This window comes from Leptonychotes weddellii, chromosome 13 (genome assembly GCF_054177405.1).
Source record: "Leptonychotes weddellii isolate Sample4059 chromosome 13, ASM5417740v2, whole genome shotgun sequence".
In the NCBI taxonomy this organism is placed as follows: Eukaryota; Metazoa; Chordata; class Mammalia; order Carnivora; family Phocidae; genus Leptonychotes; species Leptonychotes weddellii.
In genome coordinates, this window is record NC_138381.1 from 72,646,150 (window position 1) to 72,673,172 (window position 27,023).

The window sequence follows — 27,023 nt, forward strand, 5'->3', positions numbered from 1 at the left end:
TTTTTTTTTTTTTAAGATTTTATTTATTTATTTGACAGAGAAAGACACAGCGAGAGAGGGAACACAAACGGGGAGTGGGAGAGGGAGAAGCAGACTCCCCGCCGAGCAGGGAGCCCGATGCGGGACTCGATCCCGGGACTCCAGGATCATGACCTGAGCCGAAGGCAGTCGCTTAACCAACTGAGCCACCCAGGCGCCCTATTCTTTAACTTTTTATCATAAAGAATTCCAGGGACGCCTGGGTGGCTCAGTCAGCTAAGCGTCTGCCTTCGGCTCAGGTCCTGATCCCAGGGTCCTGGGATGGAGCCCTGAGGCAGGCTCCCTGCTCAGCATGCTTCTCCCTCTCCCTCTGCCCCTCCCCCTGCTCATGTTCTCTCTCTGGCTCTCTCTCGAGTGCACGCGCTCTCTCTCAAATAGTGAGTAAAATCTTTAAAAAAAAAAAAAAAGAATTCCAAATACACACTAACGTCAGCAGATAGCATCACGAACTCCCAAGTACTCAGTTATCAACTCACGCCTAGTCTTGATTCCTCTGATATTCCCCTACATCCAGGTTATTTAGAAGTACCTCCCCCGCCCCCAATCCTGCCATTTTCTGTAGATTTTCAGTGTCCCGTGTATCTCACGTTTTAAAATGGAGGCGTGCCCTGCAAGCTGGAAGCTGGGTAGAGTGTCCTAAGCTTCTGGGAGCAGTGTGGTGGAGTTTTTCCATACACATATGTCTGGGACCCTCAGCATGGGGCAGTCCGGGTGTCCCAGAGGCTGCCAGGGCCCTTTGCCAGTTGTTGCCACCTACCCCAGGGCGGCCACACCTGGGGTTTGTTATCTGAGGACGCAGTTCACTGGGTTTCACGTGGTTGTTGTGCATTTAACGGTGCTTCCTTGTGCAGCTGCTGGGATCACTGATGAATAAAACCAAAATAGTAATTTTTTTTTTTTTAAGATTTTATTTATTTATTCATGAAAGACAGAGAGAGAGAGAGAGAGAAGCAGAAGGAGAAGCGGGCTCCCCGCTGAGCAGGGAGCCCGAAGTGGAACTCGATCCCAGGACCCTGGGATCATGACCTGAGCCCAAGGCAGACGCTTAACCATCTGAGCCACCCAGGCACCCAAAATAGCAGTTAATACTGTCACGGTACTTCTAATGTCCTAGGCCCTGTGCTCAGCCCTGTATACATATTAACTCATTCAATCCTCGTCACAAAGCCACAAAGAAGAAATTCTTAGTGTCCCTCGTTCTGCAGACGAGAAAAGCGAAGGCACCGAGAGGTTAGATAACTTGCTCAAGGTCACACGGCTTGTTAGTAGCAGAGGCGGGATGAGGTCGGTCCCTGCGGGGGACCTCTGCATTGATACTCCTCCGGCCCCACGGAGAGGTGGGAGGTGATAGAGACCTCACGTACTGACGAAGTATCACACCACAGCTACCCCTCAGAGCTAGGATTCAGACCGGAAGTGCCCCCCACTCCAGAACCCTCAGTCTTCCCACCACATCGTGGCACCCCCGCCGTCCGTGTCCTGGCTTCCTCACCCGTCCCCTGCAAGCCCTCTTACCCCTTTCCCTCCCTCTTGTCTTCACTCTGAGCAGCTGCTGACGACGCAGGGGGTGAGCTGCGCCCACATCTATAGCGCCCTGGACCAGACGGCCCGCAAGATCAACCTCGCCAAGTTCACCCACGGCAAGTGCTCCGCCCTCATCGTGACTGACCTGGCAGCCCGCGGCCTGGACATCCCGCTCCTTGACAACGTCATCAACTACAGCTTCCCTGCCAAGGGCAAGCTCTTCCTGCACCGCGTGGGTGAGGAGCCCGGGGCTGGAGCTGGCCCAGGGTGGGAGCTGAGGGTGCAGGGTCCGGTGCTCCAGGCGGAGACATTGAGGCCTGGGGAGGGGCCCCATAAGGTCGCGTCTCTGGGGGATGTGGCCCAGGCATGACTCGCACAGCTCTGAGCAGCTCTGGAGCTCTTCTGGGCTCTCTCTGCCTTTCCTGTCCTGGGGCCCGAAGACATGTCCCCTGACCCCCCTCCTCCTCACGGTCCTCTCCCTGAAACTCTGTCTTTTTAGTTCCTCTCCTTTAAACCTTTGCAAGATTGAACTAACACACGGACCCCTCTGCCTCCTGTTCATCCAGGGCAGACAGGAAGGAGCGCCTGACTTTGTCGAGTCAGCACGTGGGGCCCACCTTCCTCTCTGCCGTCCCAGGCCAAGGACTCTGTCATTTTTCAGGGATAAAAGTAAGGCACCCACATAGTAGGGAAACTGGAAAATGAAGCAAAGCACATAGAAGGCAGTAAGCCACGCGCCTGTCATTGGTGAAATGACAGCAACTGGTGTGTCCCCCCACCCAATGCTCCTGTCCGGCCTGGGTGCGAGCATTTTACTGGCTCTTTCCGTCTTCACAACCATTCTATGTAGTTGGTGCCAGCATCATCAGCCCCATTTTTTTTTTTTTTTTTTTTAAGATTTTATTTATTTGACAGAGAGAGACACAGCGAGAGAGGGAACACAAGCAGGGGGAGTGGGAGAGGGAGAAGCAGGCTTCCTGCGGAGCAGGGAGCCCGATGCGGGGCTCGATCCCAGGACCCTGGGACCATGACCTGAGCCGAAGGCAGACGCTTAACGACTGAGCCACCCAGGCGCCCCCATCAGCCCCATTTTATAGATGAAGAAACTGAGGCCAGGGAGGTTCATAACTGGCCAGGGGTCATACAGGCAGCAAAGTGGGACAGCTGGGGTTGGAACCCCCTCTTCACCACTATCCCTCCTTGCCTCCCTGGTGGCACGGCTGTCATTTTTTTTTTTTTTTTAAAGATTTTATTTATTTATTTGAGAGAGAGAGAACAAGAGACAGAGAGCAGGAGAGGGAGGAGGGTCAGGGGGAGGAGAAGCAGACTCCCTGCCGAGCAGGGAGCCTGATGCGGGACTCGATCCCGGGACTCCAGGATCATGACCTGAGCCGAAGGCAGTCGCTTAACCGACTGAGCCACCCAGGCGCCCTTCTCTTTGCTTTTTTTTTTTAACTCCTAACTACGTGCTTCATTTGTAAATACAAATAAGCTCAATGCGTGTCCGTGAGAGAAGAATCTGGCGGGCAGGTTCCATATGATTGAACATTGTTGAATAAGTAAATTCTGGCTGCCCATGCTGGGCCCCGGGAGAATTGCTTCCACCTTCAGTCAGTGCGTGTGGGAGGCCTCCATCCGGGTCCCCGGCTGCGGGTCTGGGGGCCTTGGCTCCCTGTTGTTTGCCAGTTGCCATGTCCATATGGCTCTGGGAAGAGCTGGCTTGCGGGTTCCTCAAGGGGTCCACAGAACCCCCCACAAAGGGAGTTTCTCATGTGCTCTGTGACCCACAGTGTGAGTCAGACCACCCCAAACGAATCTTGCAAATGTGGTGACACTTTGTTGTTGCAAATGCAGAAATAAGCCAAAGATAACGTTACACTTGGATTCCCTTAACACAGAATTAGAATCACACTGGACATTCTTTCTTGTCACCTTTTTCTTGCGTCAGCCTATGTCGTGTTTTCCGTTCACCATTAAACATCACTCTGTGACAGGGGTTGGCAAATCTGTTTGTAAAGGGCCAGATAGTAAATGCTTTAGGCTTTGAGGGCATATAATCTCCCTGGTCTCTGCCATTGTAGCTCAAAAGCAGCCTTAGAAAATATGTAAATGAAGGAGCATGGCTGTGTGCCCGTAAAACTTTATTGACACGAACAGGTAGGGGGCCAGCTTTGGTCACTGGCCACAGTTTGCTGGCCCCTTTCCATACCTGTGTAATTCCCACCATGTGGCCATCAGCTAAGTCATTTAGCCAGGCCTCTGTCAAGTCTTGAAGTGGTTTCCAACTTGGGCTTGTTTTGGGCACAGCTGCCGTAGGCACCCCTGAATGTGAATCTTTGGATCCTTGGTTATTTCCTTGGGGAAAATCTCCCGAAATGGGGATGCTGAAGACTTTGGATGTTGATAATGAGCGCAGGTAGCCTTGTCTTTATTTCTGCTAACTTCCCAGAGCACTGTGTGGGCTCACACGCTTGTGCAGGGAACCCTGGTGACCGTTGGTGCCCCTTTTCTTCTCATAGTCAGGGACAGCAGCTCAGCGAGTGTGGCCTTGGCCTGGCCCACACCCTTAGAGTCGGGCCAGCGGGACTCATGCTGGCTGTAGGGTCCTTTGTCTTTTCTACAGCTTGACCTTTTTTCCCCACAGGCCGCGTGGCCCGGGCTGGCCGAAGCGGCACAGCCTACTCCTTGGTGGCCCCAGACGAGGTCCCCTATCTGCTGGACCTGCACCTGTTTCTCGGCCGCGCCCTCACTCCTGCCCGCCCCCGTGAGGGGTCCTCAGGTGAGTGGAGGCCGGGGCACTGGAGCAGGAGTCCCTGTGGGTCCGCTGCGGAGCTTATGGTGCAGGTGGGGGAGAAGCTGTCCTGGCTTTGGGAGGAGGCGGGGCTGGATTTGACCCCAGGGTAAGAGCCCTATATTTTAAACTCAGAGTTTCACATACAAATCCAGATTCCTCATGTCTGTTGGAAAACGGCTGGGTCTGACTGCCTAGTCTACCTTTTCCTGAGGTTGCTGCACAGGCAGTGTGGGCCATGTGCCCGGGATAGATGGGCCCCCAGGTTCACGGCAGCCCCTGCCTCCCCTGCTCCTCTCGTCTGGCCCCTGCGGGCATCTGTTTGAGACCCTGCCCTTGACTAAGTTTCCGGGGCAGCCGAGGCAAGCAGAGAGAGACTGAGGTTCATTCAGGCCGAGCTCCCAGAACTTTCCCTTATTCTCTGTGGGGTGGGATTGCACGGGGTGGGCAGCGGCGATCATGGTCGCCTTCTCCTGTGGTCCTTCTGTGTGTCGAGCCCTTAGTGCACATTGTCTCCCGTGTCCATCTGAGAACATAGGGAGGGTTGCTTCACAGGTGAGGCCAAGCCACTCATCCCACGTTGCTTATTACTCAGCAGGGAGGTGGGAGCGCAGATTCAGCAGGCCAGGTGTAAATGGAGCCCACACTCGGGGCAACCCTGCACGCGTTCACTGAGCACCCCACTGTGTGCTGCATCCGTGCTTCAGAGCATCGGGAGCACCTGCAGCCCAGCCGCCGGGCCCATTGTCCAAATGCAGATTCTGGAGCCCTCGGCAGACCTCCCGGGTTGAGGCCAAGCAGTGGGGCGGGAGGGGCAGAGAGAGGGAAGGAGCCCCCACAGCAGTGTCCCAGCAGAAGCCAGCCATGGAGTAGTTACCTTTTAGGGGGAGGCCATCCTGCATTTGCCCCAGCGCTAGCCAGGTGGGCAGCATGGCCCAGGACCGGCTTGCTGCAGAGGAGGTGGGCTCTTGACCCAGTGCGGGGGCTGCATCCTGACACTGCCCTGCAAGCGCACTGCTGGGCAAGACTGGACCTCTGCTGTGCCTCAGTCTCCTCTTCTGTAACGTGCGGTTGTTGTGGGCACCCGGTGGTCTCGTGGGAGAGTCGGCAGAAAGCACGAGCGAGCGAGTGGCTTAGGCTCCGCAGGTCATAGGCCCCACGGCAGCTCCTCAACCCCACCCTTCTGGTGCAAAGTTAGCTAAAGACAGTAGGAACGTGGATAGAAAACGATCTTCAGGAAAACAGGCAGTGGCTCTCGGGTTGTAATTGTGGGCGCCCAGTCGAGCTCAGTCAAGTGGCTGGCCGGAGCAGCTGCTCCATAACGGGATTATTTCGTGATTCGGGGGCCTGGGAGGCGAGGGCCGGCTGCGGGCCTCCGACGGGCTCCGTGTGTGTTGGCAGGCGCGGTCAGCGTGGACGGCGTGCTGGGCCGGGTGCCGCAGAGCGTGGTGGACGACGAGGAGGGTGGCCTGCAGAGCACCCTGGTGGCGTCACTGGAGCTACGGGGCCTGGGCCGGGTGGCCGACAACGCTCAGCGACAGTACGTGCGCTCCCGGCCTGCGCCCTCGCCCGAGTCCATCAAGAGGGCCAAGGAGCTGGACCTCGCAGGGCTGGGCCTGCACCCCCTCTTCAGTGAGTCCCTGTGGGGGGCGGGGGTTGGGACAGTGGGCCCCCGCGGAGCCTCCCCGGCCTCAAGCCTCCTCCCCACCCCCACCAGGCTCGCGCTTCGAGGAGAAGGAGCTGCAGAGGCTGAAGCTGGTAGACAGCATCAAGAACTACTGCTCACGGGCGGTGAGTAAGGGGGTGGGAGAGCCCGCGGGTGCCCAGGGGTCACGGTGGCTGCCGTGGAGCCGGGACTCTGGCTGAGCTCCTGACCCCAAGCAGGACCCCAGCGGGGCTTTTCTTCTGAGCTTGCAGCTCTGCCTCATCAGCATCTCGAGTGATGCCCCTTGTTCTGGAACCGTCCCTGCTGCCCTGCAGCAGATACCCCATGTGGTAGCCATTTCCTGCTGCTTCCAGAGGGGTAGACTGAGGCTCACAGAGGGGAGTGACGTGTGCCAGGCCTGTCAGCGGCCTGGAGCTGGCTTTCTGCACCTTTCATCCCCTCTTGACTCCCACTGGGCACCCCATCTGGGGCCTGTGCTAGGCACGCACAGAAGCACCAAAAGACCTCCCCGGGAGTGGGCGAGCCTGCCAGGCAGCCAGTATCAGGGAAGAGGAGCTGGGGACGGTCATGGTAGAGAACACTGGTTTCAGAGCCAGGTAAACCAGGATCAAAATGCCACTCTCACTTGTCTCAGCTGGGTGACCTCAGGTTGGCTGCTTGCCCTCTCTGGGCCTCCTTTCTAATGGTGAAATGCAGGTAACCAGAGTACCCACCTCATAGAGGTGAAAGGACTTGGGGAGGAATGCCATAGGGAGCCCACCAGGCTGGTGAGGGCAGCGCTGGGAAGGAGGAGGCCAGTGGGTGAAGGACTCGTGTGTTCCCTCCACAGACCATCTTTGAGATCAACGCCTCCAGCCGGGACCTGAGCAGCCAGGTGATGCGCGCCAAGCGGCAAAAGCACCGCAAGGCCATCGCCAGCTTCCGGCAGGGGCGGCAGGGGCGGCAGGAGGACACAGCTGGCCCCGCCCCAGGCTGCCCGGCACCCCAGGAAGAGAAGCCCGAGGAGGAGGAGGCAGCGGGAGAGAGTGTGGAGGTACGGGCCCTGCTCTGGCCACCCTAGAGGCTGGGCCTGGGGGTAGAGCCGGGCGGGGGCGGCTACCCTCAGGGCTTTGAGTGGTCACTCCGGGGGATGCCGGGACTCCGTGTCCATCTCCCGTCGGGCTCATGGTATGGCTCCGCTGTCCCTCGCCCAGAAGCCCGGTGCCAGATGTGTTTCAGGCTCCAGAATCTTTAGGGTGGGCACACTGTGCATGATATGACACCCCATTGAGTCTGGGGTGTCACCGCCCTCAGATGCGTCAGGGGGTCCCCCCACAAGGTGTGCCATGCCGGTCCCCACACCGAGGGGACAGGCCCAACCTAGGCAGCCTCACATCGGCTCAGCTCGGCTTCTGCCGCCAAGCGAATTTGAGGGAAGCTCATTTCCAGAACCTTGTGGGCTAGGGCGCTGCGGCCAAGCGACTACGGCACAGGGCCGGGGCCCACGGGGCAGATTTGGGGCGGTGCTGGAGGGTCCCTGGTGGCAGCTGAGTTGTTGTCCTCCTCACCATGACAGTCTCAGCCTGAGGTCTGGGGCAGGTGGACAGGGGCCGAGCAGGGACTCTTGCCAGCAGAGAGGGCATGACACAGGCATGTGGGCCTCAGACACGGGGCCTTTGTGCCGGAAGGTAGGCTGGGGGACACAGGCACCCTGTTCGCCCGGCGGGCAGGGCCCTGAGCCCGCGCATCTACCAGGATATTTCTCTCATATTTCATTTGCACCGAGGGCTCAGTAGCCAAAAGTACAGGTGGAAACTCCTGGACTAGTCCATACTGTATAGAGCAAGGCCAGGCCCAGAGAGGGGCAGGGCCTTGCCTTGGTCACACAGCCTGAGGCACCAGCCTCGGGCTGGCAAGTGGGTCTCGCCCCGGGTGGCCCCCAGCCCCCTACTCCTGCACCCGGCCTGCTCTGCTGGGGCCGAGGTAGTCCTGCAGTGCAGATGAGGAAACAGAGGGTGCGGGTGGAAGCACCAGACTTCTAAAGTCCCGGAAGCCGCTGGCCCTTAACTCTAGCTGGACTGGCAAGTGGAGAGGCCAGTGGCTTCCCTGGGGGGTGTGACGCCGGGCCTCTGTCTGCCAGGATGTCTTCACGGAGGTCATGGGCCGGAAGCGGCCGCAGCCGGGACCTGACCGGGGAGCCAAGAGGCGGAGGGAGGAGGCCCGGCATCGGGACCAGGAATTTTACGTCCCCTACCGGCCCAAGGACTTCGACAGTGAGAGGGGGTGAGTGGCCGGCTGGTCCTGGGGTGGGGACGGTGGGGCCTGATGGGCCCCCCACTGACCCTGTGGCATGTCCCGGCCCTTCGTCTGCAGCTTGAGCGTCGGTGGGGACGGGGGGGCATTCGAGCAGCAGGTGGCTGGCGCTGTCCTGGACCTGATGGGGGATGAAGCCCAGAACCTGACCAGGGGCCGGCAGCAGCTCAAGTGGTGAGTGAGCGAGCGAGTGAGCATGCACCCCCCATGCACCCCTGCCTGCCCTGTGGTCCCACACAGCAGACAGGTGGCCCCTGTCTGTCCTGACTCCCGTTTGTTCCCCTAGAGCAGGAGATATCAGTACCCCCATTAGACTGTGTGCAGCATGGATTGTGAGCCCTCCTGTGTTGTCCCACACGATCACACACAGCAAGGACAGTGACCCCACCACCACATCCTGTCCCCTTGATTTGATCGTACACAACAGGGATCTTGATCCATCTGTCCTTCCTGCTAGCTCGTCTTTCTCGACAGAGCTCATGACCCATCTCTCCCATCTGGACTCTGGTTCCAGAGAAATGGTGTGACTCAACCCAGGGTCACAGAGCCAGGAGGTGGCAGAGTAGGTTTGGGAACCCCCGTTGGGCCCCTAACCCTGATCCAGGCCCCCCAATTCCCAATGACCCCCACACCACCTTTTGAGACCTGGGCTGCCAGGAAGAGGTGAGGCGGGCAGGGAACGGGCCTTTATTGAGCACTTGCTGTATGCCAGACATGGGCTGGCTGCGTCCCTTGTGGTGGGGAGGAAACAGGCGCCCCAGGCCACCTCCTTCCACATCAGCTCTCCCAACTCCGTCTCCCGCAGGGACCGGAAGAAGAAGCGGTTTGTGGGACAGTCGGGACAGGAGGACAAGAAAAAGATCAAGACCGAGAGTGGCCGCTACATCAGCAGCTCCTACAAACGGGACCTGTATCCAGAGGGGCGGGGCCAGGGGCGGGGCCAAGTATCCCCTAGAGGCGGGCGTGGGGTCCGGAGGGGCCCAGCAGCCTCTGTCCCTGCATACTCTGGATGTGGGGGCGCGGCCGAGCACCTTCTGATGCCTCACCCCCTAGAGGTGGTACCTGTATCCGCTCCTTAACGCGGCTTCCCAGCTACCAGAAGTGGAAACAGAAACAGAAAATCGATGATCGTGACTCAGAAGACGAAGGAACATCCCACCAGCGAGGCCCAGAGCGAAGAGGTGGGAAGCGGGGCAGAGGCCAAGGTAATGGTCCTCAAAGCAGTTTGGCAAGTGGTCCATTTGATCATCCAGGGACTTGGTTCTCTTTGGTCGGGCTGAGCCCTTCAGCGGTGCCAGGCTGCCGTGGGATTTGAACGGGCTCTGTCCGCTCCCCTCAGCGTCTCTCCTCTCTGGCTTCCGTTTCTCCCTCTCTGTCTGTCTCTGTCTCTGGTTTTCTTGGAAGCATCCTCTCTGTCACTCCCTAGGCTCTCTCTCTCTCTCTCTGGGTCTCCATTCCTCTCTTTCCCTCTCTGACTCTGCATCCCTGTCCCTGCTCCTCTCTCTGCCTTTCTCCTCATTCTGTCTCTGTCTCCTTTTCTTCCCATCTCTCAGACTTTCTGTTTCCATCTGTCCCCCTCGTCATTTCATTCTTTGTCTCCTTTCTTCCCGTGTCTTGGCCTTTCTGTCTCCTTTCTGTCTTCATCTGTCTCCCTCATCATTTCTCTTCCCCCCTCTACACATGCATCTCCCAGTCTTTGTTCTCTCCTCCCCAGTCTCTCTGTGTCTCTCTTTTCCCTCTTGGTGTCTCTGTCTCTGTCTCCATCTCTCTGTGCCTCTGCGGACGTGCCCCTGCCTCCCCTGGGCCTCGCACCCCTCACGACTCAGCTCCCCAGAGAGGATGGCCTGTGGGCTCCAGGAAGGAGCAGCCGTTCTCCCTCTGTGCTTTGTCCTCCTTGGAGGTGATGGGTCCCTGTCAGGCGCCCTGGCCCCCGTGGAGACAACTGGGGCTGCCTTAATGATCATCTGTATGGGAGCTCTGAAAAGGTCACTCTTGCGGGAGGGGAGGAGCCAGGCAGGGAGAGGGAACGTGGTAGAGGAGGGGGGACCCAGGACTTAGTGGGGAGCCGGGGAGGTAGGGGTAAGTGCCCTCCCAGAGATCTGGGAGAGCAGGCTGGGCTGGGGCCACTGACGTCTGTTGCCGCCGCTTTGCCGTGTGACCTTGGGCACATCCCTTCCCCTCTCTGGCCTTCTCTGACCTCTCTCCTGCCCAAGGAAGTTAAGCTAACAGCCTAGGGCGTGCAGTCTGTGGAGACAGGGGTTGGAGTCTTTCTCAGTCAGGGCTGGGTCCCCAGTGCCCGGCGTAGAGCACATGCTCAATAAATCTCCATCGGATGGTCTGTAACCGTGATAGTGCCCTTAGGAGGCCCTTACTCTGGGCTGGCTCTTGTTCTGAGCACGGTACACACCTCCTCACCTCCTCCTCATTGGGACCCGTGAGGTAGGTGCTGTTATCTCTGATTCAGAGTGGGGAACGGAGGTGCAGAGACGTTAAGTGACTTGCTCAAAGTCCGAGAGGTTATGGCTGGGATTTGAACCCCGGCAGTGTGGGCTTGAGGGTCCGTGCTGTTGACCACGACAGCAGACTACAGAAGCTTTATTGAGTACCTACGATGAGCCAGACCCTGGGGCCACAGCAGTGAACCCAGAACGGGAGCGGGGTGGTGGTGGGTGGGGGCGGCCTGGAGGCTTCTGGGAAGAGGAGGCCCTAGGAGTGGACTGGAAGGCTGAGCTCCCTGAATCCCTGTCCTGGCAGGTGCGTCCCAGCCCCGCACTCCAGGCGCCCCTGCAGGCCGCGTGCGCTCAGAGCTCAAGACCAAGCAGCAGATTCTGAAGCAACGGCGCCGAGCGCAGAAGTTGCGCTTCCTGCAGCGAGGGGGCCTGAAGCAGCTCTCCGCCCGCAACCGGCGCCGAGCCCAGGAGCTGCAGCGGGGCGCCTTCGGCCGGGGCGCCCACGCCAAGAAGGGCAAGATGAGGAAGAGGATGTAAGGCACGTGACCCAGCCCCCTGGCTCCTCACGCGGTGCAGGGGTGGACGTCAGCAGATGTCCCCGAGTGCCACTGCGTGCCTGGCCCTGTGCCGGCCGCTGGCGGAGCTCTCTGCAGAAGAGGGGTGCTGCCTGGCCACACAGGGTCTTCAGGGGTGCGCGGGGCGGTTGCCGGCAAGGTCGGGACGGCCAAAACCCGGGGTGGCCACTCAGCTGCTGCTGCTTCCATGTGTTCTGGGCGGTTCCTGAGTTCAGAGCTGGTGGCCACTCGGGGCCGAGCCCTCAGTGCCTAAGGCCCAGTGATGTATTTTTAATGTAATAAACCTTTACTGCGCACTTCGAGTGGACAGGGAGCGCCGTCTACCCAAGGAGCCGGGAGGGGCGGGCCCAGGTATTAAAGCCCCAGCTGGTGTGCCCACTGAGTCCAGAGAGTGGGGGCTGGGGAGGGAGGTGGGAAGTGGGGTGTGGGGCAGAGGGCTCAACGGCTCCTCCTCTGGCAGTGAAGGGGTTCACGCGGCCCCACCACATCCCCACCACACCCGCAGAGGTGAGAACCTGGTCCTGGCCTCTGCCCTGCAAGCCGTGTCCTCCCCAGCCCCAGTTTGGGGTCCTGGGAAGGTCAAGGGCAGCCTCCAGCAGTTGGATTCTCAGGCCACGGATCACCTGTGCTGCTCCACAGTGGAGGAGGCCTTGTGAGCAGGCGCCCCACGTGCGGCTGCTTGCTGTGTGGCCCTCTTGTTGGTCCTATTTTACTTTACTTACCGAATTTGCCAGAATTTGCATCAGGCTTCATTCCAAACCCCTGACACACATCGGCTTATTTAATGCCATGAGTGCCCTGAGAGGGAGGACCTGGTCCCAGGCCATGTGGTGGATGAGGGATTGGTGCCCCCCCCCCACGTGGCCCACATTTATTTAGTACTTGCTGAATGCCCCTCCTGTACTCCCCACAGCAGTCTGAGCAGGCACAGCCCTCCCATCTCTCAGGTGAGGACCACTCAGCACACACCCCGCAGGACATACGCACCTCCTTTCCGGGGGGAGCCCCTGCCCCCCTGCTCACCTGGGTCAGCGCTGGGAGGCAGGTGTGGGCTCGGCCTGACGAAGATTGGCCAGCATGGCGGAGAGGTCCAGGATGAACAGCTTCACCTGTGGGTCCCAGCACAGCCAGTCACGTCCCAGCCCCTGAGTGTCCAGTTCCGCTGTCCCCACAACCCAGGATGCTGCAGAGCAGGGGTTGGGGGTGAACACCCCTATTAAAAGCAATGATGGTGGTTCCCAGGGGCCAGCCAACCTGCCCTAGACTGTTCTGGGTCCTTTGGGCCTCAGTCCAAGCCCCCCGAATGGTCTGTGAGCAGACACCCTCAGTTTCCTAGCTGGTATCACCTGCATTATAATGAAATGAGTATTTTCACTTGCATTAATTCATTTCCCCCCCCCTTTTTTAATTGGATCAACCGTATTCATTGGTGTTTGACCTGCTCTCATCTCCATGGGTTAACACTCCCATATTTCCTTTTAATTAACTTATTTATTGATATGAACTGAATGCCCACAGGTCCACTGCCAAGAGCCAGAACTTGAGGCCAACTTACCCTTGGGCTCTCCCTTCACATTTGTCATGAAATAAACGTTTGAGAGGGAAACTATATTTCTAACAAAAATAGAATTAAGTTACCCCTTGTCATAAGTGGAGGGGCAGTGGAAAAAGCCTACAACAAACATGAAACCCAGTCGCACTCTTGCGTTCTGGCCCACTGCTGTTGCCTACAGGGGGTGTGAGGCCCAGGCCCAGGGAGCCCTGCAGGGGTTAAAGGCCCACTCGCCCCACACTGAGTCTTTCTCCTTGGTAGGATCAGGGTCGGTTGAAAAGGGACAGGCTTGGGGCGCCTGGGTGGCTCAGCCGTTAAGCGTCTGCCTTCCGCTCAGGTCATGATCCCAGGGTCCTGGGATCGAGCCCCGCATCAGGCTCCCTGCTCCATGGGAAGCCTGCTTCTCCCTCTCCCGCTCCCCCTGCTTGTGTTCCCTCTCTCGCTGTGTCTCTCTCTGTCAAATAAATAAAATCTTTAAAAAAAAAAAAAAAAGAAAAGAAAAGGGACAGGCTTTTGCCCGCTCCATCATACTGAGCCTCTGTCCCTCCTGGAGTTGTCTTGTGTAGTTCAAGGTGCTGGGCCACACTTGGGAGAACAGTGGTGTCCACAAATCCGTCCTACTCAGCATGTGGCACAAAGGTAGGCTCCCGGGGTCCGAGTTCTTAGTGTTTGGTTGGGATCCAGGGTGTTGGGCGCAGGACAGGAGTGCCAGGGGCAAGCGTGCCTTTTTTTGTGTTTCTTCCACTAAAGGGGACCGTGCTTTGGGTCCCCATTAGAAGCAACAGAGGTGTTCGAAGTCAGAAACCCCCTCCCTCCGTTGTAAACCATGTCACCCCTTCCTCAACCTTGCAAACCTGAATGACTTGGTCCACAGTGACATTTGTGATGTGCTTGTGCAGGAAGAAAGACAAGGACCCAGCCCCACCCTCTCCCTCCCTAGGGAAGCTGAGGCCTGTCCCTGCAGGGAGCAAGAGGGTCAGGGATTAATTAAAGGTGGGTCTCCACCTGGTTTCTTGCCGATGTTGTCAGTTTGTGCTTGACCCTGGGACAAAGGACAGACTCTTGTCGTGAACGTGCGGTGTCCCCTGTACACACCCCAGGCCCTGCGCACAGGTGAGGGCGCGGAGACCCAGAGAGGAGAGCACGGCTTCCTTGTGGCCACGGAGCAGATGCCCAGGCCTCCCAGGCAGGGTTCCCAGATGGCCATCGAGCCCAGATCTGGGGTGCTGGCTTCATGCGCTCGGCTCCCGGAGGGTCACGCTTAACCCAGAGTAGGTGAGGTTTCCTGAAGCTCTGGGGGTCGGAGGGGACACGGCGAGGGAGCGCACCTGCTGCAGCTGCCCTTCGGTGTCCTCGACGGCCAGGGCAGGGGCCTGCCTCTTGTGCTGGCGCACTAGCTGGAACAGGTTGAGCGCCGCCATTCTGGTGCGGCCCAGGAGAAGGGTCTTCTCAGCCGCGGTGTTCTGGATCTGAATCCACTTGGATTCCTGAAGAACACCCCGCCCGCTTCCAGATCACGCTTGGAGCCTGCTGAGGAGGGCTGGGGCCCGCCCACTTCCCTCCGGTCAGGGGCGCACGGGCGCCTCCGGGAGAGGAACCGGGGGTCAGGTTCTGCTAGCACTGGCCCCCGGTGCCCTAAAGCGCTTTCCCTGCCCGTTAGCGCCGCTGCCCCTCTGCGCTACGCATCGCCCCTTCTGTTCTTAGGGCGACGGGAGGCTGGGGGCCCGGGCGCCCAGGTCCGCCCGGCGGGCCGTACCCAGCGCAGCGTGCGCTCCCTCGCAGCCTCCAGGCGCTCCAGCAGCTGCGCTCGCCGCTGGCCCTGCCCCAGCAGCTCGTCCTGCCCGGCGTCCCGCAGCCGCTGCAGCCGCGCGCGCGCCTCCTCCAGCTCCGCCCGCCGCCCGCGCTCCGCGAGCCGCAGCGCCGCCTGCATATCGGCCAGGCCGTCGAAGCGCGCCACCAGCTCGGGGACCTCCTGGAACTGGGGTGGGGTCAAGATGGGGTCCTCTCGCCACCCGGCCCTCGGGCGCCTCCTCGGAGGGCTACTCCCTCCCCTCCCCACTCCGGCAGAAAGCCTAGCCCAGCCTCACTCCCTGTGATGGTTCCGTTCAGCTGGTATTTATTGAGTGCCTGCATACCCCCCCAGCATGGCGGAGAGGTCCAGGAAGTCAGAAGTCCGAAAGTTACCATTGTGAGGAAGTTACCATCGTGAGCCTCGGTTATCCCATTTATAAAATGGGGTAGGCAAGAGCAGGACTCCCGTCACCGGGCGTTGGGGAGAATTCAAGAACAAAGCTTGTCCCTGGCATACAGTCAGCGCTCAGTAAGTGGTGATTGCTGGCATACAGTCAGCGCTCCAGTAGTGCACACCCGAAGCCGTCCCAGAGGCTACCCAACGCTGCACGGTGGCGCCTGAGCCCCCAAGCCTCCTGCAGGGCGCTCACCTCGGGCAGCTGCTCCAGCACTTGGCCCAGCAGGCGCGCGCAGGGCTCCAGGCGCTCCAGCCGGCGCTGCAGCCGCGCGCGCTCCCGCCGCAGCTCGTCCCGCTGGGCCCGAAGCCGGAGCGCCTCGGCCTCCCGGCGGCTCGCCTGCAGCCGCTCTTCGGCTGCCCTCCGCAGCGCGCGGCCGCGCCGGGCCTCGCTGTCCTGGGGAGGCGGATGGAAGGGAGGCGACTGCCCTCACGACCTGGGAGCCGCCGGCGCTCCCCGCTTCCACCCGCCCCAACACTGGCACGCCGCGCGGTACGTAGCAAACAGGTGGCCCGTGGGCAGATTCAGCCAGTGTCTGATTTTGGTCCCTCACTTCTCCCCCATGCTTTTTTAAAAACTCAAATGCATCAGGCAGTGCGTGCGTATTTCTTACTACTCCCTCTTGTATTAGTAAAGCCCACTTTAAAATTCACATGCAAGTCTGGCCTTGTGACCCAATGACCTGCCTCCCCTCCCCCAGCCGTCTGCACCTACCTGCAAGAACTTGTCAAAGCGCACAAAAGACCCCTTTAGCTCCCGCTCCTTCTGTTCCAACTGTTCCCAGCGCTGTTTCCGGGCTGCCATCATGGTCTGGCACGCCTGGGGAGAGGTGAGGAGTTGGTTGTTTGTGTGTGTTTAGGGGTTCAAGTTATCCAGCACCTTCGGGATCATACTTTGGTCATCAGTTGTCCCTGATCTTGTCGCTGCACCCCTGTTCAAATCCCCCCATGGCTTTTCCCATGTGTGATGAAGCCTCAGTGCCCTCTTGTAGCCCCTGCATGCCGCTGTCCCTGTCCTTCCTTCTGGTCTCATCTCACCGCCTTCCTTTAACACTGTCTTCCAGACACTGGTCCTCCTGTGTTTTGTCCTTGCCTTCCAATCTTTGTATGCGCCCTTCCCTCTGCCCTCTTCTCCCTCCTCACCCCACCCCACCCCCTTTGCTGGATAAGCTGACTTGCCCTTCCCCCATCCCCAGACATGACTTCCTTCAGGAAGCCCTCCTTGACCACCTCTTTGTGGAGATAGGGGCTTCCTCGGGGTTCCCACAGCCTTCTCAGTGCTTCCCCACCTGATAGCAGTCTCCACCTGGACACTTGTCTGTCTCCTTCTTTAGACTGTGAGCCCCATGGAGGGGGACTATGGTGAGATGTCTAGATCCCAATGCAGTGTCGTGCACATAGTAGGTGCTCAGTGCGCATTTATTTGCCCCAACTGATCTCATTTGATCATTGATGAGGAAACCAAAGCTCAGAGTGGTTAAATGACCCGTCTCAGACCCTGTAGCTAATAGGTCAGCTTCATTACTTCCCAACCCCTGCTCACCGTCTTTTTTTTTTTTTTTTTTTGCCCGGGATCCCCAAAAGTCTCAGGGACTACAGTGCAAGCTCACCTCCCTCTGGGCCTGCAGGCGCCGGTCCGCATCCACCAGCTCCTGCCTCTTCTCCAGGAGACGCAGCACCAGCGGGAGGGTGTCCTCGTTTTGCTCTGGGATCTTCCTGGGGGCTCCAAGGGGGAGGTGGGGATGGAAGAGGCAAGAGTCAGGGCCCCCAAACTCCCCACCAGTGCTTGAAATGCCCCCATTAGCCATAGACTAGCTGTTGAATTGTTCATTCATTCAACAAATTGTACTGAGCAACTACTCTGTGCCAGGCACCTTTCTAGGCACTGGGGGCGGGGGTGCAGGTGTGAGCACGGCAGACAAAAATCCCCACCTTCCAGAAGCCGGCGTTCTGCTGGGGGTGGGGGACACAGAAAATAAAGCTAACAAATAATAAATAATACTAGGACATGGTAGGTGCTCAGATGAAAAATGAAGCAGGCAAAAGGAAATCTTTCAATGGGGAGGTGAAAAAGTCTCTCCGAGGAGACCCTGGGGTCATCTAGGCAGAGACCCGAAGGGCAAGAAGGGCAAGAGGGAGTGAGCATGTGGATACCTGCAGGGAACAGCGAATGCCAAGGCCCCAAGAGAAGAACCTTGGATTGTAGAAGGCTCTTGAGGCTCCTGGGGGTGGGGGTGGGGGACGGGGGCGAGGACCATAGGAAAGGCAGGGCAGCTGCAGGAGATGGTGAAGAACCGGGTTCTGGGATAACACAGAGACAATGTGGGTCTGGTCAGGTGGTTGTAGGGTAGAGGTGAGGAGGGCGGTCACGCTGCAGTTTAAGAGCAGAGTTGATGCAGTGACGGGGGGTGGGGGTGGTGAGAAAGGAGAGAAAGGTGAACTCCAGGTGAACTGGAAGGAGGGTGCTGGTGGAAGGCTGAATGGGGAGCAGAGGAGAGCAGCTCCTTGCTGTGGCCGAGCTGTGGCCGGAAGGCTGTTAGACCTCCCCTAGACCTCCCTGCGAGGGCTCCAGGAGGAGGCTGGGATCTGGAGTCTTGCTGGGGTGTGTGTGTTGAGGGGGGGTGGATTGCACACAGCCCTACACGGTGGCTGTGTAGAGAGCAGAAGGGTTGCTTGAACATTCTGTTCAGCAGGGCATTCCCAGCACTCGTCCAGACTCTGACACTGAGCTTGGGACTCTCAGTCACTGCGGAACACAAAGTAGGCACCCGACAAGCTTCCTCCACTCCTCCTTGAAAATGCAGCGTTCGCAGGGAGAGGGGAGCAAGAGTTCACAGAATTCCTTCTCCCTTCAGTCCAAACGATTAAATCTCAGCTGGACGTCAGCCAGGAGTGGGGATCAGGAACAGATGAGAGGCCTGGGCTGTTAACCCAGCTCTGCCTTAACTGGCTCTGCCCTAACTAGCCCAGAGACCATTTTCCTCTGAGCCTCAGTTTCCTCCTTTGTGAAGTGGGGACAGCAATACGCCGCCAGGAACTGCCCAAGGAAGCCAGGCGCCACAGGCAAGGGGAAGGCATGGGTCGTCCCACCCGCTTCTGCCCCCCTCTCTCCCCTCCCTGCCATTCTGAAGCACTCACTCGGGCATTTTCTCTTGCAAGGCCAGTCGGAAATATTCCTCCCAGGGCACGGCCATTCTCCCTGCAGTTGCCCCGGGGCTCTCTTTCCACAGTGTCGGAGTCTTGCACTAGCTCAGGAGGCCCTGGGGGTTTCGGGTGGAGGGCAGCGGGTGGAGGGCAGCGTAGCAGCGTGCTCTGTACTGGAAGAAGGCAGCCAGCCACCTAGCAGGCCTTGGTTGCCTGGGCAACCAACCACACAACATTCCGTTGCCTGCCTAAGGCCCGGGGCATCCATCCTGGGAGGGAGAAGACGGGGGTAGCTGGGAGGGGAGCAGGCTTTGCCGGTTCCAGAGACGGCTTTTACTCCCAATCTAAACTGGGGTGCAACGAGGAGGAGGTGGGTCCCTCAGCCAAAAATTTACCCTTTTGGTGCCCTGTGTCTGGTCAAGCCTCTTCCTGGCTGGGTGGGATGAGACGCCTCTCTCGTGGCTGTATACTCAGTTGTCCGTTCAAAAGAATAATTATTGGGCACCCACTGTTTGCAGGGTCATTCACTCCCTGGCAAGGTGCTGAGGGCCTACTATGTTGCAGCTCTTTGAGGGTCAATCCTTTTGCTACCCTGGCCAAGTCTCATGGAACCTCCCAGCCTGGTTAGGGCGATCAGCACCACCGAGTGGAGAACAGCTTGGAAGGGTCCCATGATCTAGATTTGGAGGATAGGGGAGGGGGGGAGCTGACATACTTTGGGCAATTACTGTTGCTCAGACACAGAGAGCTAAGCGCTCTCTATATAATATCAATTTAATTCTTAAAACAGCACTCCAGGGGATGGTATTAGGGAAAAGTGCCCAGAGTAATACCCCTGGGTCCTCCACCAGAAATAACACATGCTAACATCTCATCATCTTTGCTTTCTATCGTTTTAGTTTTCTGTTTTAAATAATTTTTTCGTGTAAAGAAAGGCATTTCTTATTGTAGAATAACACTATTAGAAAGAAAAAACTATACTTATAATGCCTACATTCCTAAAAACAACTCCTAAGCATTTTGTTTGAGCGTATTTTTTTTTTAAGATTTTTATTTTATTTTATTTATTTGAGAGAGAGAGAGAGCACATGAGAGGGGGGAGGGTCAGAGGGAGAAGCAGACTCCCTGCCGAGCAGGGAGCCTGATGCGGGACTCGATCCTGGGACTCCAGGATCATGACCTGAGCCGAAGGCAGTTGCTCAACCAACTGAGCCACCCAGGCGCCCTTGAGCGTATTTTTAGAAAGGAGCTAAAATAATATATATTTTCTCTTTGAGCATGTTACATTGAATTGCACATATATCCTTCTACATAAATTGATGTGAAGAGTTATAAGATACACGGCCTAATTTTTTCTTGATTTAAAAATATTGAGGTATATACTCTGGTTTCTCTTCAGATCGTATAAATCTTTTGCCTTTTAAAAATATTGAGGTGTAATTCACATAATGTAAACTTCATTTTTTTTCTCACATACGGTTCTGTGGGTTTTGGTAAATGTGTAAAGTCCTGTAACCACCACCACAGCCAAGATACAGAATGTTTCCATCACCCCCAGAAGTCCCCATGCTCCTTCATAATCAACCCTGTCCCCACCCCAGCCCCTGGCAACCACTGACCTGTTCTCTGTCCCAATAGGTGTGCCTTTTCCAGAATATTGGAAATGGAATTCTATACTTAGTGGCCGCTTGAGTCTGGCTTCTGTAACCCAGAAATGTTCATCAGAGATTCATTCATGTCGACACGTGTAGCCATATTTCATTCTTTTTCATTGCTGAGTAGTATTTGATTATATATCATGGTTTGTTGATTCAGCCTCCAGCTGGGTCATCTCTAGTTCTGGGCAATTACAAATATAGCCTGTGTTCACGTACAGTTTTTTGTGTGAGCATAAGCTTTCATTCTGCTCTGTATAAATACGTAGGAGCAGGATTGCTGAGTCATATGGTAAGTCTATGTCTAACTGTATAAAAAAACTGCTGACTTTTTCCAAGTGGCTGTATCATTTTTATATTCACACCAGCGATGCATGAGCGGTCTCATTACTCCATATCCTTTTTTTTTTTTTTAAGATTTTTATTTTATTTTGTTTATTTGACAGAGAGAGACACAGCAAGAGAGGGAACACAAGCCGGGGGAGTGGGAGCGGGAGAAGCAGGCTTCCCGCAGAGCAGGGAGCCCGATGCGGGGCTCGATCCCAGGACCCTGGGATCATGACCTGAGCAGAAGGCAGATGCTTAACGACTGAGCCACCCGGGCGCCCCATTACTCCATATCCTTGCCAGCAGTTGGTATTGGTAGGTTTTTAAAAAGTCATTCTAATAGATGTGTAGCTCCTGGAAGATTTTTTTTTTTTTTTTTTTTTTAGAGACCATTGTAGATTCTCATGCTGTTGAAGAAATAACACAGAGAGATCCCAATTCCCTCCACCCCGTTTCCCCCAGTGGTTCCATCTTGCACACTACAGTACAATATCACCACCAAGAAACTGGCTTCGATACAATCCACCAACCTAATTCAGATCTCACGGTTTTACATGCGCTCCTGTGTGTGTGTGTATGTATGTATGTGTATTTAGTTCTATGCAAAGTTATCACACGTGGACTCCTGTGACAGCTACAATCAAGCTACATAACAGAACGTTTCTCACAGGGATCCTTCATGCTATCCTTTGCTAGGACCATCTCCCTCCCTCCTGCCTCCCTAACCCCTGTCAATTATGTATCTGTTCTCCATCTGTACAGTTTTGTTTCCTCAAGGATGTTATATAAGTGGAATTGCATTGTATGTAACCTTTGAGAGTGGCTTTTTCACTCAGCTTAATTCTCTTGAGATCCATCCTGCTGGCTACACGCATCAGTGTTTATTCTTTTTGATTGCCGAGTAGCATGCCATGAGATGGATGTGCCGCGGTCGGTGAAGCATTCAGGTAGAAGGACATTTGGGTTATTTGCAGTTTGGGGCTCTCATGAATAACTACTGTGAAGATTTGTATCCTGGTTTTTGTGTGAGCGTAAGTTTTCATCCCTCCAGGATAGATGCCCATGAGTACAATTGTGTTTTTTTTTGTTTTTTAGATTTTATTTATTTATTCTTGAGAGGTAGAGAGAGAGAGGCAGAGGCAGAGCGAGAAGCAGGCTCCCGGCGGAACAAGGAGCCCGATGCGGGACTCGATCCCAGGACCCTGGGATCATGACCTGAGCCGAAGGCAGACGCTTAACCGACTGAGCCACCCAGGCGTCCCCATGAGTACAATTGTTAAGGAAGCTGCTCGAGTCTTTTCCAGAGTGGCTGTGCCACTTTAAATTCCCACTGACAGTGTAAGAGTGAACCAGCTTTTCTGCATCCTCACGGTCATCACCATTTTTTTTTTTAAGATTTTATTTATTTAATTGACAGAGAGAGACAGCGGGAGAGGGAACACAAGCAGGGGGAGTGGGAGAGGGAGAAGCAGGCTTCCCGCCGAGCAGGGAGCCCGACGCGGGGCTCGATCCCAGGACCCTGGGATCATGACCTGAGCCGAAGGCAGATACTTAACCGACTGAGCCACCCAGGTGCCCCGGTCATCACCATTTTTGATTTAGCCATTCTGATAGGTGTGCGGTGATGTCTCATTGTGGGTTTACTTGGCATTTCTCTCCTGGCTGTGATGATGATGAACATCTTTTCGTGTGCTTCTTTGCCATCTGTATATCCTCTTCAGCAAAATATCTGTTCATATCTGTTGCCTATGTTCTAACGAATTGCTCTTAGCTGTTGAGTTTTGAGAACTTCTTTACATATTCTAGATACGGGTCTTGATGTTCCACACAATCCTCTGTTGGATATTTTTTCCCAGGCTGTAGCTGATCTCTTCATTCTTATCACATGGTCTTTTGCAAAACAAGGTTTTCAATCTTGATGATCCAATTTGCCACTTTTTCCTTCACACATCGTGTCAAGTCTAAGGTGGGATTTGAACTTGGGCCACCTGGGTGTGGAGTCCACCCTCTTAACCACAATACTCCAGATACAGTTGAGCCCTTCTTGGATCTTTCCCTCCTCAGGCTTATTCCCTTCCTTCCCTCCTCAGAGGATGTCATCATCTTGAAGCTAGTATGCATCCTTCCCTTTTGAATTTCTATTTTGTTAGAGGCGTTTTTTTGGGGGGCAAATGTTTACTGAGCACCTACTCTGTACCAGGCAGTGTGTGAGGATACAGCAGTGGATCGGGCAGAACCTGCCCTCATGGGGCGTACAGGCTGATGATGAAGCCAGGGGGAAAAGTCTAGGGTGCAAGTTGCAGGGAGGGAAGTCTCTTTGAGGCAGTAACATGTGAACCCCGACCTGAAGGATGAGGAGGGAGGAGAAGAAGAAAGGAAAAGTATTCCAAGTAGAGGGAACAGCACGTGCAAAGGCCCTGAGGCAGGAGGATGGGGCCCCCTCCTCACAAAGAGAACAGAGGTCTGTAGGTTGCTGTGCAGAATTCAAGGATGATGGGATAGGTCCTGACTGGAGAGGGCCAAGGAGGGGCGAGACCTGTGACCAGTAACAGATGAGGGAACTGAGGCCCAGGGGAGTTAAGTGACCCTCCGAGGACGTGAGGCTGAGAAGTGATGGATGGGCCTTGGTTTTGTTTTTAGAGATAACCTGTCCCTGCCTTGGAACTGCTCATGGCTTCGAGGAGAGAAGGTCCCTACACAAACAACCTGTCTTCAGAAGGCTGAAGCTATTGGGTCCACACCCCAGTCCTCAGCATTTCTGTTTTAAATGGGGCGTTGCTTTCAGGTCCTCTTGGGGCTCCCCTGTCATGCTGCTGAGGCAGAGGTCCCAAACCCCCACCTGGGTCTGTCCCCACGTCCTGGGAGATAGGGTGAGTGGGGCTGCTGAGTGACAGCAGGACACAACTTCTCAGCCGGCCTTGCCCTTGGCCACAGCTCTGGAAATATCCACTCTCCCCACCCCCAAGTCTCATGCTCGGGTGGTTTCCCCCTTCCTACTTCTCCATTCCAAGGCGGGGGTGGGGGGTGCATCTTGGGGAGTAGGCCTGAGGAAGGAGGAAGCAGCAGGTCAGACCGACAGGCTACCTTGTTTCAGGCTGTGGGAGGAGGGGACTTACTGCTTCCTCGGCAGCCAGCCCACGGGAGGGGTTTGTGGAAATCCTGCCCACTCCTCCCACCTCAGCCTCCTGTCCTACGTGGCTCCCGGCCCAGAAGCGTGCCCAGCGATCACAAATGGGGCTTTGTGTTCCCGAGACAAAGAACACACTCCTCACCCCCAACCTGGGCCAGGGCTTGTCTGCCTTGCCCCAACCTTGGCCTCGGAAGGGATGGTGCCACTTCCCAGGAGGGGAAACTGAGGTCTAGAGACAGGTCTGTGGAGCCAGAAGAGGGGTCTGCCCCTGGTTTGGGGGTAGAAGTGGAGCAGAGAGGCGGTAAGTTGGCAGTGACGAAGCTGCCATCCTAGGCACTGAGTTGGGGGGAGGAAGTAAGAAATAATACAACTATTATCACCACGAGAGAGGCCAGATTCCAGCCCTGGAGGGGAACAGAATTCTGTTTAACCCAGCGAGTGCGTTCTGAGTCTTTCTTATGTGCCAAGCGGTGTGGGAGGCGCGGCATGAATCAGACATTGTCCCTGACATTTAAGAGATAAGACGAGCGTGTAAAATACCACAAAACAAGAGAACAGGAGACCAGGGTCACAGAATGGTGCCAACAGGCAGGGGGTGGGGGGTGGGGGTGGGGAGTGGTCGTCGCTGCCTTCCCGGAGGCTGTGGGCCATCAACAAAGCCGGGGCAGTGGTGCCTTCAGAAACGGGAGGGGGCACGGAGTATTTTCTGAGGATAAAAAGCAGCACAATTATGTCTAGGAAAGCTCTCTGCTGCTGGGGACTCTGATGTCTGCTCTGTCATCTGCGTATCACTTCCTACTTCCTACTGAGAGTGTATTCTTCAGCGGCAAGCGACTTTTGTCAGTTCCCCACGCGCCTGAGAGCCCCAGGAGAGCAGGGCTGGGCGGTCTTGTACCCCGCTGCATCACCACTGCTTGGCAGACAGTGGGCACTTGACACAGATCTGCCGAATAAAAGGAATATTCAACGAAGCATATACATATGACATTTTGTGGCATCAGGATGCTGCTGTGGAGATGGTCGTGTTTGCCTCATCACTTAGGTTTTCTTTTTTTCAGCGTTTTTTCCCGTCATTCCCAGTCTTTGAGCATATCCTTTCTAACAGCTATGTCGTAGTCCCGTGACATTGACACGACATCGTCTGTACTTTGTTCGCTCTACCCCTCCTCATCTTTATCCAATTGTATGGGTGGGAGATCAACAAGGAAACAGGAAAAGGAGGGGCAGGGCTTTCCTGATGGAAGGCAGGACAGGGCGAGGGCACTGTGGGTGTGGGGTGAGGGGATATGAGCAAAATCTTAAGAGTGTTAAGTGGCGTCTAGAAGGCTATGTGGCTGGGGAATCTGGTGCCCGGTGTTGTGTTGTTAAACTGACCCTCCCACCCCCCCACCCCCTGCCTTGTAGCAGTTGCCGGTTTCCATGGGGGTAAATTCTCCTGCCATGGACGGTGTCACGTTCCCACTGTGGCGTCGCTGAACACCGAGGTAGAAAGCCATGGCCACAGCCATCCTTGACCTTGGGATCTCTCGATCAGATTTCTCAGCTGAGATGCAAAGCCCCAGATTCTTCCTGCGCAGCAGCCTGGAGCCGCGGTGGCTACTGAGGTGTGGTTGCGCCATCCGTCCCTGGAATTCGGGGTGGGGTCTGGTGTTCCACTTCGGGGAGCTCGGTGTCAGGTACGGCCGTGGGTTCAGGATGTCCTACTATGGCCGCGACTCTTACTGAGCCCTTGCTGTATGCCAGGGTGTGTTGAACATCTGACTTTTTCCTCATCCCATCCTCACACCCAGGAGATGAGGTGGGTGCTGTTATTAATCCCCAATTTACAGACAAGGAAACCGAGGCACCCAGAGGGTGCCCGAGAACAGCCAGCTCATAAGTGTAGGTGCCACGATTCAGTCCCAGGTTGGCTTGGCTGGATGCTCGAACCTCTGCTCTTAACCCCTGAGCTCAGCGTCTCCTGCTACTGAAGGTGTTCTGCAGCTCTTGTGAGCATCCCAGCGGTGCTAGGCTAGGTAGAGAGCTGGCAAGAAGATGATCCTGGGTTTGTCTTTAAGGGCTTCGAGGAAGGGGAAAGAGAGGAGGCTAACCATTTCTTGAGCACCTACTATGTGCCAGGAATGATGCCAGGTGCCTTACACGGCCTCTGGATCAACTCTCACAACAACCCTTGAGAAAGGTGAGACCCTTCCCACATGACAGCCCAGGCTTGGGTGCTCATGAGCCCACCTTCCCCTCCCCGAGCTGGGTAGCCCCCAGCAGGTCACACTCTTTCTCTCCGCCTCCTTCACCCTTTGGTGCCCTGACGGGAGATGCCCTGGGAGACCTCAAACCCTCTGCCAGTTTCAAGTCAAAACTTCTCAGAACAACAGGAAGTGGCCAAGCCATTCGGAAAGTTCGAGGACTGTGGCCACAGCCCCAGACGCATTTCAGGGTCCAAATCCGGTTATTGGACAAGTGCCAGAGCTAGCTCCCTGGAGGCCTGGCTGGCACATTCCATAGCTTTCATAACCTTCCTGGGGGCCTGGGGAGGGGCATTTGGGAATGAGACTTCCTGCTCAGCTCCGGAAGACTGGCCGAGTTGGCTGGTGGCAGTTTGGCTGGCATCCCAGGTGGCCCCAGGACCTAGCCCCTCAGGTTCCATCAGGGGTCTCTGGGGGCCGGAGAGCCTATCTGAGATCTCTGCAGGATCTCAGAAGAAAAAGGGTTAGCCAAAAGCTCTCACCTAGGTGGGGGTGGGAAAGGGACAGGGCGCCTATCTTGAAGTAGCATGCACTTAGCAAGTATTGTTTTCCCCTGGTAAGGAATCGGGGGCTGCTTAGTAAGGCACCTGGAGGGTGTTGGTGTTTTAACACTCCCTTGGGGCTACCGCGGTTCTGGATTTGACCCTGGATCACCTCTCGTACGCTGCTGAAGGATGCTGCAATACTTCTAAGCCTTGGGGCCAGCCCTGCTAGACCCATAGCCCAGATGGGGTAACTGAGGCCCAGTCTTTGGAAGTTGGAGGACTCCGCAGGTAGCGGACAGCTGGAGAGAGAACTCCAGGGATCAGAATCCCTTACCAGCTTGGCTGGAGTGCCAGCTGGGAAGTCAAGGAGGGAGCTTGGGAGACAGATCACTGGCTACTCCTGTGGCTGTTCTGGGCCCTCCTGGTCCTGCCGGTCTGGGTGTCGGCTGCGGTAATCATTCGGCTGGGGCCTTCACATTGGTGCCCAGCCCTGGGCTGACCAAAGTGAGTCAGGCTTGGTGCCAGTTCTTCCAAGAACTCTTAGGAGGGTAAACAACAAACTCACGGGGAGAAATAGTGTAAGGATCTGCCCTGGGACAGGCTCTTCCTGTAGCATTGTTTCAAATGTGTTTGTCAAACTCCAAGTTTTGACACTTGAAAAATGTACAACCCTGGAGCTGAGGAACCGGGAAAAAGAGAAGAAAACCTCTGTCTGGGGTGGAAGGGCATCTTCGAAGTCTTCCTAGGAGAGATGATGTTTGAGTTAGGCCTCGAAGGACAATAATAATAATAACAATAACAATAATAATAATATCAAACGCTTTCTATAAGCTTCTTATGTGCCTGTGACTGTTTTGGGACCTGTATCTGCTTCTTTCATATCTGCTTTATGTCATCGAATTCTC

General features: G+C 56.1%; 2 protein-coding genes across 2 annotated transcripts in view; one reads left to right on the top strand and one right to left on the bottom strand.

Moving 5' to 3' along the window:
- Window positions 1–11,633, top strand: part of DDX54 (DEAD-box helicase 54) — a 19,731-nt gene extending 8,098 nt beyond the window's left edge. Inside the window, exons 11-20 of the mRNA XM_006739600.3 lie at window positions 1,589–1,799; window positions 4,208–4,342; window positions 5,756–5,986; window positions 6,072–6,145; window positions 6,850–7,053; window positions 8,140–8,282; window positions 8,373–8,486; window positions 9,118–9,222; window positions 9,405–9,517; window positions 11,067–11,633. Of these exons, the coding sequence (XP_006739663.2) occupies window positions 1,589–1,799; window positions 4,208–4,342; window positions 5,756–5,986; window positions 6,072–6,145; window positions 6,850–7,053; window positions 8,140–8,282; window positions 8,373–8,486; window positions 9,118–9,222; window positions 9,405–9,517; window positions 11,067–11,299 (1,563 nt within the window). The 3' untranslated portion in view covers window positions 11,300–11,633. The remainder of the gene's footprint in view (window positions 1–1,588; window positions 1,800–4,207; window positions 4,343–5,755; window positions 5,987–6,071; window positions 6,146–6,849; window positions 7,054–8,139; window positions 8,283–8,372; window positions 8,487–9,117; window positions 9,223–9,404; window positions 9,518–11,066) is intronic.
- Window positions 11,634–12,315: 682 nt separating this feature from the next.
- On the bottom strand, window positions 12,316–18,472 carry CFAP73 (cilia and flagella associated protein 73). The gene is made up of 7 exons (XM_081802169.1): window positions 18,273–18,472; window positions 16,745–16,850; window positions 15,850–15,954; window positions 15,331–15,531; window positions 14,646–14,867; window positions 14,218–14,376; window positions 12,316–12,446 (listed from the first exon to the last, which is right to left on the bottom strand). The coding sequence occupies exons 1-7, from the start codon at window positions 18,326–18,328 to the stop codon at window positions 12,366–12,368; spliced, it is 930 nt and encodes a 309-aa protein (XP_081658295.1). The 5' UTR covers window positions 18,329–18,472; the 3' UTR covers window positions 12,316–12,365.
- Between the last annotated feature and the right edge of the window lie 8,551 nt (window positions 18,473–27,023).

Coding starts and splice junctions, on each gene's coding strand:
- CFAP73 (XM_081802169.1), bottom strand. CDS start 18,328: ATGGCCGTGCCCTGGGAGGAATATTTCCGACTGGCCTTGCAAGAGAAA. Junction 16,851..18,272: donor TTGCAAGAGAAAATGCCCGA/GTGAGTGCTTCA, acceptor TGGAGCCCCCAG/GAAGATCCCAGAGCAAAACG. Junction 14,377..14,645: donor GGGAGCGCACGCTGCGCTGG/GTACGGCCCGCC, acceptor GGTGTTCTTCAG/GAATCCAAGTGGATTCAGAT.